This window comes from Tachypleus tridentatus, chromosome 4 (genome assembly GCF_004210375.1).
Source record: "Tachypleus tridentatus isolate NWPU-2018 chromosome 4, ASM421037v1, whole genome shotgun sequence".
NCBI lineage: Eukaryota > Metazoa > Arthropoda > Merostomata > Xiphosura > Limulidae > Tachypleus > Tachypleus tridentatus.
The window spans coordinates 3,032,235-3,043,245 of NC_134828.1; the positions used below are offsets into that span (position 1 = coordinate 3,032,235).

The window sequence follows — 11,011 nt, forward strand, 5'->3', positions numbered from 1 at the left end:
GAGTCTGTTTATTGGTGCATTATTTACCTAAAATTATTTAGTATGTTACTATCAGTAATTTAAAAAAGTAAGGTTAAGTGTCTGATAATTGACAGCAGAAAAATAGAAGATTGGGTAAGTACTTTATTATTATAAAAGTAATTAAAATGTAAAAATAGGGATCTTTTTAGGTTACTTAATATTAATTAAAATAAAAATAATAAGTTTTCAGTAGCATAACATGGTTTGTCATTCAGTAGCGTAACAAGCTCCACATGCCTCAAGTGAGAAATGAAACAAAGTTTAGGTGCAAGTAAATGTATATTAAAGTTGAAATTTAAAAATGGGTAATCTAGATTTATTTCTTTTTTGGTGGTTACAAGGTCGGTAATTGATTGGTCCTGTAGAGAGTTATGGTAGAGAAAGTAACAAATAAAAAAAAGGTTCTACTGAAAAAAGTTTGAAATGTATTGAGGAAAAATATACAAAGGAAATATTAGATTTTTGAGGTGAAGAAACGTCGTGTAACATTAACACATTACTGTGTTGTGTAAAACAATAGAACTTGATGTGATGTTACAGTAACACATTACTATGTAGAGATTTTAAATCAAGTTCAACCAACATATTTAATAACAATAATTTCTTCATACAGTTCTTCATAAATGTAATTATTATTTATAAAATATATTAGTTAATTATTGTGGATATCACCTGACAACAAAGAATGTTTGGTCTGTATTACCTTAGGAACAAACTGACCAATTAAACTAGTCTGACAATCATAGGTTTAAATTTAGCAGTACAGTTGTACACAGTAAAGAGAAAATAAGTTTAGAAAATTGTTTTTTGGAAAGTATTAAGCTCTGTGCATTTGTTATTTAAATTTGTTAAGCATGTGGTGGTGTTCTGAATTGTTAGATGTTTTGTATTTAATGTTATATTCTAAACATGCAGTTAAAATTAGTGAGGAAATTGTTATTTTTACTAATATAAATGTATACATATCCATGTTGGTTCTGATATTTTAGAATGTTTTGAATTTGTAGCTATGTTTTCTATATGTTTTTAATGATAGTTATATGCTAAATATGTGTTGTTTTCATATTTTTCTCCCTCTTCTATGGTCTTAATTTTATGTATAGACGCTTGTGGCGTCACCTAGTGGTACCAATTCAAAGGATTGGGAATCAGAACTGTTCTGTCAATCAGCTTTATATCTCTTCATCTGTGGACTGTAGCAGCTGCTTGACTTTCCCTAAATATAATTCTTACCTTCAGTCCTCTGTTACCCCATTCTGTGACTAACCTTGAACCTGTAGCCTTAGATGAGTCAAAACTTATTGGTGTCATGACTGGAAGACAGCGCATGCCTCGTTACCATAGTGCCCCAATGCTGTAAGTCTAGATGTCTACAAGAGTATTGTATGCAGTGAACATGCACTGCCTTGACTTGCATGTACCGTACCTTTGCATGATTCTCTTTGATGAAGTTTTTGTGATTTAGTTAAGTGACTGCAGTTGGTTTAATGCATCTGGCTCAACGTTGATTAATGTATAATAGTGATTGTAAAATAACCTGGTCTGGTTCCTACCAACCGTAGTGAATATTAATATGAATAAAGCTCATTTTGACATTTATCACATGAAAAACTATTAACAGCAGCCAGCTGTTGTGAATGAATAACATGCATATTAAGTGTTTGAATTGTCTTTTAATGTGAAAAAAAGTGTGAGATGAAGACAATAATAGGTAAGATGTTACTTGAAGAATATTTTTAGCAACCACTGATTTTATAGTGTAATTGAGATGCAATTGCCTGAAAGGGAAGTACTTGCAGATGGTATTTGCTTTTAGTTTGGCCTGTTTTGTTAGCTTGCACTAGTTTATGGCAGGAAGCATGCAAATGTTCCTCGTCAATTGATGAATGTGTTTCTTTTATCACCAAAGTAAACGAACAATTTTAAACTAAATTCTGATGTGATTAATTATTTTTTTTTGCAATTCTTGCACGTAGCAATGTGAAGAACACGCCAACAAGAACCTTGAAGACAGCTATGCCAAGATGACGATTAGAGCAACCCATGAGTCAACAGCCGTCCCCTCAGTCGAACCTTGGTACACATACCTCCTCCCGTTCGTGCCGGTGCCACCCATCTTCCCACCTCTTCCCTCAGTCAGATGTTGGCACAACTTGTTCTTTCCACTCATCCAAACACCAGTCAGTTTCAACCAGGTTATCCTCAAAATCAGTTCCAGCAGGTGCAAGTAGTAGTGATTCAGGGAATGGTTACCACAGCAGGAAAGTTAAGTGCAGGTCTCAATCATTTCTTAAATCTAAAACTAGCAGTCCCGAAATAGGAGGCAAAGCTAAACATTCCTGCTCCGGGAAGCCCAAGAAAAGAACATTGCAATCAGGTGTATCTCCTGGTATCAAAGTAGCGAAACTGAAGTGTAGGAAAGGATGCCGAGTTGAAAGCAAACATTGAATCTGTGCCTTCAGAGTATGAAGGGGAAGGAATTACACAATAATAAGAGTAAAACTTTTAAGAAACTGTATAGTCTAATTCTTACAATGTTTATGCTAACCTTTTGTTTTCATTAGACATTTTTATAGCCATTTTATGATTTTATAAACATGTGAAGATTTTTACATATACAGATTCGTAAGATGTTTTAGTGTGGAGGATTGTTTTATGTTTTATTATCAAGAGGACTTCAGGAAACCATGAGCACAGATAAACTAATGCCTTTTGTTTTGGGCTTCTAACAAAATCTTAAACTTAAGAGATGTGGCTTCAGTGCTTTAAAGAGGTGCATCTTAGCTGAGTTTACACAATTTAAGCTGTGTTAACAGTAATGGTTTTCATTTATTTTAATATGTTTATTCTGTAGTACTAGGTGCAGTTTCAACTAGACAATGACTAAAACTAGTGAGTTCATGTCACCAGAAATATTAATTATTTGAATGTTCCAAAAAAGTGTGATCTTGAGATGTGAGTTTTACTTCTTTGCTGCTTCATCAACTGTTAATAAAATTAAAATCAACTATTCTGGTAAGAGTGAATCATGTAGTTGTGATTGTGTAAGATTCTTGCCTACTGTGTAAGTTGAGTGTTATTACATGCAACATTGTGAAACTGACGTAAACAAAAATGGATAAATTCAACCACTAGTAACATCAAAAAAAGTTAATTTTCAAAAATAAAGCTGAATGTTTTATTCAATTGAACTAAAAATATTAGTTTATTATTATAACAGTTTGTGAGAAATGTGTATTAGCTTTGCTGATTACTTGCAAGATATTTATGTACGGTGTGTGTGTGTGGTTTTGTTCTGTTACATTAGTTTTTTGCTTCATTCTTCATTACAATTATCACCATATTAGAGGAAATTAACTTTTGGTTGCTTGAACAAATATATGCACTGGTCTGGTTTGTTCATAGACTTCAGGTGGAAATTTGGTTTTGAGAGTATAATTTTGATCATTAAGTTGTGGAATTGAGAAAGTCTTTCAGGTGGCTGTTTTATTTTGGTTTGTGTGATCTAAAACTGAAAATAATTCTAATGTTTACGTTAGCAGGGTACAAGAAATTAAGTAAAATGATACTATAAAAGAAAAAATTAAATATTATAAACATGGTACCACCAAAAACATCTTTAATATGGACATTTTCTGGTTTCTTTAAATTCTGTTATCAGCATTAGTATTTAAAAAAATTAGTTTCTAACGTTCAATGTACAAAAAAGAAACATTAGTACTGAGTGAGTTTTTGTATTCAGTGAGAAATATAGACAAATATTTAAATAGTAACAGTATAATAGAATTTATAACAAAACTTGTGGCATGCACCTTTATATTAAATAACATCGTTAAGAGAAACAACTATAGAATGTCTGAGATGCAAACCATTTTAGTGTGTTAACCGTACGTATGACCTGTAGTATAAAAAGGGTTAACCTCTTGGACATCATCTATCTACTCTTGATCAGTACCTTGTACCTGCACTCAGTAACTATAAACAGATTTACTGTTAGGTTTTCCTTTGATATTCACTGACCACTAACATTCCACTTGAGAAAACAACAATTATTCAACACTAATAAAAATACTCTGCAGTCTTGATTTTAATGAAAAAATATTTCAATATCTTCTTACATTGGCCCTGTAGGGCTATCACTTCATCTTTAATGGTCGTAGTTATGACCAAATGGATGCAGTTATTTTTCTATGTTAGTACAAATGTCAACGGTTGGATGATTATCACAGACCAGTGACTCATAATAGATACTTTGGTGACAATTATCACGACACTAATTACACTGAGGTTTTAGAATACCTAAAGTCACATCTATAAACTTTACACGTGAGGTGAAAGAAAGCAGTAACTTAGTTTTTCAAACGTTCAAATAAACAGTCTCTGCCACGTCTATTACCCGTTAGAAAACATTACTGTGTTTTTTACTTACATCAAATGTAAGCTTGTTCTAAATCTAATATTTCTCCGACTACTGTCTTCACTTGAAAATTCATAAGATATTACAAAGTAATGGTTATCCCCTTAATTTGTTATACTCTATCACACACAAATTTTAACAAATAAAATATGTTACATAACTAGTTCTTACCATTCTTCTTCATTATCAAGAAAAGTATTAAACACATGCATCAAATTCAAGAAATAATAAACAGTATTGCCAAGCTAAGTGTGGTATTTACATCAACAAACCAAAGACACTATTCATTCCTGTATGCTCATGCGAAGTATATAAATACACTTATGGAAGCTGTAAAATTACATGTCACCTTAAAATAGGTGTGAGTGAGCACATAGGAATTTCAGTACAGATAGTGAGAATAACACCAACCCCACACTTCTAGAAAAGTTTAAAATTCTAGACTCTGGAACCACATATTAAACTCTGTTAAAGAATCCCTATCCATTTTCAGTGATCATCCAACATTAAATAATAACACCAACTATTTCCTGTTGTCATTAATATAAGTAATTCTCAGCATTTTTTATTTAACATTTATTATTGGGACACAGTATTTATAGTTCTGTTTAAGCCTTTCTATATAATAGCTTCTCTTAATGTTTTATATTAAATGTGTACATTTATTGTACATTCTGTTATATTGTTACCATTTAAATCTATTATTTTCTAAACTTCCAGTTGAATATGAAAACTCACCAGTGCTCACATTGTTTTTGTAATTCAAATACTATTAACCAACAAATTTTGTTTTTGACTTATTCACAGTAGTGACAGTATTTAAGGAAACATTCGTAGTTACCGTTAAATGGCAGACATCATCAGTTGATACTAGTACCTACAACACTCCTGCTGTTGTTAAAATGTGTTTTGGTAGTATTGTGTTTTTAATTTATATTATAAAACCTTGTTTTCTACCTGATAAGTTTAAATAGTATCTGATCAAGTGAGCATGTGTTAGTTTTAGGGATGGTGTTAGGTACTGTAGTCATGAATCAAAGAAGCAAGAAAACTTGATTATTTGTGGTTATGAGATGAGAATGACTGTTGGTTTGTTGGTAATAGAAGTGAAAACAGAAACATTTGGGTTGTGTGGTTTGATTGTTGTGTGTACGTGCATACAGCTGATAAACCAGAACTTTTATGTACAGTCGGCATAACGGGGCGTAACATTACTTCATAATGATGTATAAGGGAAAAGTAAGTGAATGTACCCTTAATTTATATTGTATAATGTGTTTTTTCTCCAGAAAATAATGATTGATCATGCTATCACAAATGTAATTTCTATATACATTTTCAATTTGTGTAATGAGTAAAGTAACTGACATCATGTCTGTTATTATAATGAGTAAAGTAACTAGAGAATGTCAGAGAGTCTTATTACAACTTGTTTAAAATCTAGGTTTTGTGTCTACATAAGAAGCAAACAGTTCTATCTTAGTTTGAGTGATAAAGTTCATTACAGAAACTGTGTTCCTGATAAAGCTGAAACATTAGGTAAATAAAACAGTTTCTGAGTGTCTAGATTCTTGAAGCACATGGTGATATCATGCATTTCCTAGTTTTTGGTTCAGTTTTAAATATGGAAAAAAATTCATACTTTGAAGATTTTTACACCCAAAATTTTTCACACTATGCCAATAGTTTTAGAATAAATTAGTGATTTGTATTGGTACAGGTTTTGTGAAGGTGATACCTTGTGTTATATTTTAACAAGTGTAAACTTTCTATATTAAGAGCCCATTATGCAGTATTTTATTAAGCAGGTAATATAGGAATCAGTGTTAACACTGACTTTTAAAGAATATTAATATATCTGTTCACATTATGGTTTTAACACGTGTTGTGATGGATAATGCTTTATTTGAAACCTACTTACAATGTTATGACTCCATAATTTACCTGGAATGACAAGTTGAAGTGCCTAGAAAGATTTACTCTAAAATTAGCAATACAACCAAAATTGGGGCGTAAATATGTTTGTGAGATTCTTGTATGTTTTACAACCGGTGTCTATAATCATTTTCCCAAGATATCAAAAATTGTAAACTTGCAACATGGGAATTAATATTTTAAAATAAACACTACAAGTGTTAACATGTATATTAACATATTTCAGGTTTGTTTGTGTTTTAGTGATGTGTAGGAGGTAATCCCAGTATGATTTTTTAGTTGTTTTTATACCTGTTTTTAAATTAATCTCATGTGCTGGTCATATTATAGTATTAAATGTCAAATAGTAAATGTAATTCAGGCTTCTGTGTTTCAGGTCAGTGTTACAAGTTGCGACTTACTTTATTAATATGTGTTTTTTTTATTTAGAACATGCTTGTTAAGTTAGGTTTGTATATATCTTGTAGGTTTCCTGCAACAAATGTTGCATTTCAGCAATTGTTTTCTGACCTAACCTACAGCATTGAAATGTATTCAGATAAAAATATAGGTTAGGTGAACTTTCAAGAGGCAGATGAAGTGATGGACTGTTACAGTGTAAATAGTAATTTTAATTGTTTTATAGAATGTGTAGCTTGTACAGAGACTCGCCTTATGGTTGTATACCATGAATAGTTTCTATTTTATTCATCAACTGGAGATAAGTGTCAGTTCTTATCTCATTTTGTGTTATGTTTTTAAGAACAAATAAACCAGTGGTTCAGTATTTTAGCATTCACAATCTTAAAATAAGCATTCTTTTTTGTTACATGTGACATTTATAAGGAGGAAAATCTTCTGTAGTATTGGACATTTATGTTCATTCATTTTATTAACTTGGCATTCTGATTTCTCCACTGTATTCAATTGTCGGTGTGTTATCATAATTTACTGTAAATATGCACAAACATTTCTGACATATTTTTTTTGCTTGTACTAAACATTTAAATCTAATATAGGTTCAGTTTAGTAAAATAAGGATTAGTTGAGTGTTTATATTTACAATAGCCAGATAGTGTTCAGTACATTGTCATAAAACAATATTGTGTGAAATTGTTTGTTTTATTTGGTATTGTTATCTATTACAATAACTGTTTTACACCTTTCTGACTGCTTAAAATTAGTGTACAGATTATTTGGTGTTTAGTGTGTTATTTTGTGGACTGAATCCGTAGAGAGTGACTGACGTAAGAATCCATAAACAGGTATAAGTAACAATACTATTTTCTTCAGTGTTGTTTAGTTTTATTTTTTAGAACTTGAATTTGATGGTTTTTAATGGTGTAACGTACTTTCCTTCTGATTGAATTACGTTCTTGAATCGTAGTGTAGGAATACCTACATTCTAGAGTTGTTTTTACCTGTTTCTAGATTAGAGGTTTTACAGAATGGATAACTTGATGTAATAGGTGAGAATTACTGGTTGAATTCCCGATACATAACTGTGTTCAGTGTTTAAACCACGCTTCAGACACGATGTTGTCTGCTATAGAAAGTAAGATATGTGTGTGTATATGTAAAGTTAAATACATTTATGATGTTTGACACCCGCAAAAGCCAAATTAAGAACCGTGTTAATTCGGAAATTTGTTTGAAAATAGATTGAGAAGTGTAAAACCTCTGAGCGTATTGATGTACTGAGTTTGAAACTGAATTATGTTTCTCATTACTATTACCTTGATACAAAATAAGCGTCTAGTGTTATTAAATTCTATGTGGAATACAGGTAAAATGAAATTTCAGTTTCAAACATTTGCAGCTGATTTTATGGCAAACAAGTGATTGTTTACCCACCCATGCAGTCCAACTCGCATGATTTAATGAAACTGATATATAATAAATGGATTCCTGGTACATGTACGACTGTTATGAGTTACTGTAATATTGGTATTGGGCTTTACACGAATCAGTATAATCAGGTTTTGGAGCGTGGTAGTAAAGGTTGACGTAACGAAGGTGTGTTTGACCACGTGCTTGGGTTTTGAGGAACCTTTGGTTCAACCACTATTTACAGTATCATTCATATATTCTGTCGCAGCTTTCTCTCGTGGGATTTGTCAAACATTACAAGAGCTAAAATCAGCACAGTCTACGTCTTTGAACTAGTAAGGTCTTGATGTAAACAGAATTACATTGGTGTTTTTTAGAATTTGTAGTTTAAGTTTTATAATCAGCATACATTCACGTCGTGTGTGTCGAGAGATGAAAATAAATTTTGTTTTCAACTCTGCAGAAAACTAGAAATTTCACAAGTTTTGAGTTTTTATGTATAGTGGAAAACTTAATCACTTCTAGCCGATTTTATCTTGTCAACTAAGTATGTTTGTTACAAAGATCACCAGTTATAAGAAAAAGTTCAGGTTTTATTTCTTCATTGTAGTGTTTTTTTATGTATTAGTGTTTTATAAGTTTAAATTAAATAGTTTTAAAGTTTCTAACGCTCTGCTTGAACTATGGATTGTAGAAAAGGCCCGTTACACTCTCCATTTATTAAAAAATCATTATGGAAAATATTCTGTTCCGCTCTCTATTGTATTTTTATTTTAAGAGCCTTTCATTTATATTCCGAAATAAGCATAAACGAACTTTTATTTGGGAAGCACTGTAGTGAAATATGGTCAACAGATGGCGCTACAAGATAAATGTACTGGTCATCGTCTAGACAACTACTAAACAAACATATCTAATTAATATAACGTGGGTATTGACTGTTAATGCTGTAGATTGTAGCCCACACTGAGAGTAGCTAATTTGTATCTTGTTTGTTGTATAACACGGCAGTGATAACATTCTGTAACCAAATTAGAAATATCTGATAGTAAATTGATGTATTTTTACTACTATTGTGGTGTGTTTCTTGTATTATTTATTATTGGGCACCCATACACGTCAACTGTAGTCATCGTCGGCTGGTAAAAATAGTATTTTCAACTAAGTTTTACATAATTCATACTTTACAGCTAAACAAAAGTGTCACATATGGTTAAAGTTACGATGCGTGATAAACATTCATGATGTATGTTTGTTACAGCTGTGTAATTTACGTATACCAAGATAAGTTCACTTGTATCGGCGGTGTGAGATTTAATGAAATAATTCACGTTAAAACTCGTAAATGAAGACAATTTATAAAAGCATCAAATTCCAGATCCTGCACAACTATTAAAATTATATTGAAAACCCTAATTTCTTTATGGCTATAGCATACAAGAGGTAATTTAAGAGTGTGTCACATTAGGCCTTGTCGTACTACATATTATATGTTGTAAAAATTTAACAGAAATCGTACCGAAACCTAAGTGACGCTATTTTGGGATGATCTTTCAATAAGTTGTGTGTTCTTGCAATACCTGAGAGAACTTTGGAAAACGGTTGTGGTTATGTGGATTGGTGACCTACAAAGTTGTGTCTGTGATTAAAGTTTTATAATTATGTGCCTGTTTCAGATCTGATGGAAAACTTAAGTTAAACTGACAAAGTGTATATATATATTTTATGTCTGGTTTTATATGTCAGTTCCTCCTTTCACTGCTCCTTCACCATTTTTGTGCACAGATTAGTCCTGTTGTAGAGCTATACGCTTCAGAGTGGTTTGGTGGGTTCGAAACCATGTGATACCACAAAATATTCCTCCAGTATTCAATTGTGGATGTGGTTGAAGGGTAGCAGTCACTCTTAGCGTAGGTGGTAAGGTGTTAACTGGCTATCGTCCCTCTGGTCAAAAGTTTAAAGTTAAGGACAAATCATCTTAGTGTTTTACCATAGATACAAAATTTAAACGATTAACACGTATTCTTCAGTCACTTTCTAAATATAAGGACAGTGGTAAGTTCATGGACTTCACAACACTACCCTAAACTCTATGGTTAAATTTACCATGGTAGACAGAGTACACAGAATTGCCCATCGTGTAGCTTTAGGCTAAAAACAAATTCCGCATTGTTAGCTCTTTATTGAAATGACTCATTGTTTTAATGCAGAGAATACTTATACACAGGCCTGACGAGATGGGGGGTGGAATACTGTTCTGAGGCCAAGGGAAATATGGAATAAAGAATAATGTATTCTCATTTTTATAAAATACTTAAGGAAAAGTCTCAATACATTTGGCTTCCGCCCTCCAGCAGAATTTTCGTACGCCCATGAATTTATGGAAACTCTCTACGCTCATGCTTATATAAATGTAGTGTTGGTTTGCTTTGCTTTGAATTTCGCGAAAAGCTACACGAGGGTTATCTGTGCTAGTCGTCCCTAATTTAGCAGTATAAGACTAGAGGGAAGGACAGCTAGTCATCACCACCCACCGCTGTTTCTTAGGCTACTCTTTTACCAACGAATAGTGGGGTTGACCGCCACATTATAACGCCCCCACGGCTGAAAGGGCGAACATGTTTTGGCGTGAAGGGGATTATGAGTCGAGCGCCAAATCACGTGGCCATTCCGGGCCCAAAGGTAGTGTTTCTACTGCTTGAATAAAATTAGTATTGTATGACGTGTTGATGGCCGTACCTAAGCCTATCATGTAAGGAGAGATACGGTAAGTATTGGACCTGGTAACTTAGCACCCACTGAGATACAAAATTATAAGATAACTAGTTT

At 32.4% G+C, this 11,011-nt stretch overlaps 1 protein-coding gene across 6 annotated transcripts in view; it reads left to right on the forward strand.

Moving 5' to 3' along the window:
• LOC143248452 (dual specificity protein phosphatase CDC14A-like) overlaps positions 1–9,255 on the forward strand; it is a 48,668-nt gene extending 39,413 nt beyond the window's left edge. For 3 of the 6 annotated variants that reach the window (XR_013026990.1, XR_013026991.1, XR_013026992.1), the window contains 2 exons: positions 1,125–1,377; positions 1,998–3,604. Coding sequence is in view for 3 of the 6 variants with exons in the window: in XM_076496825.1 (XP_076352940.1) it covers positions 1,998–2,049 (52 nt within the window). In the remaining 3 variants the exon portion in view is untranslated. Of the gene's footprint in view, positions 1–1,124; positions 1,378–1,997 lie in introns of all 6 variants that reach the window. The other 3 variants (XM_076496825.1, XM_076496826.1, XM_076496827.1) reach the window with 2 other exon arrangements.
• The last annotated feature ends 1,756 nt before the right edge of the window (positions 9,256–11,011 follow it).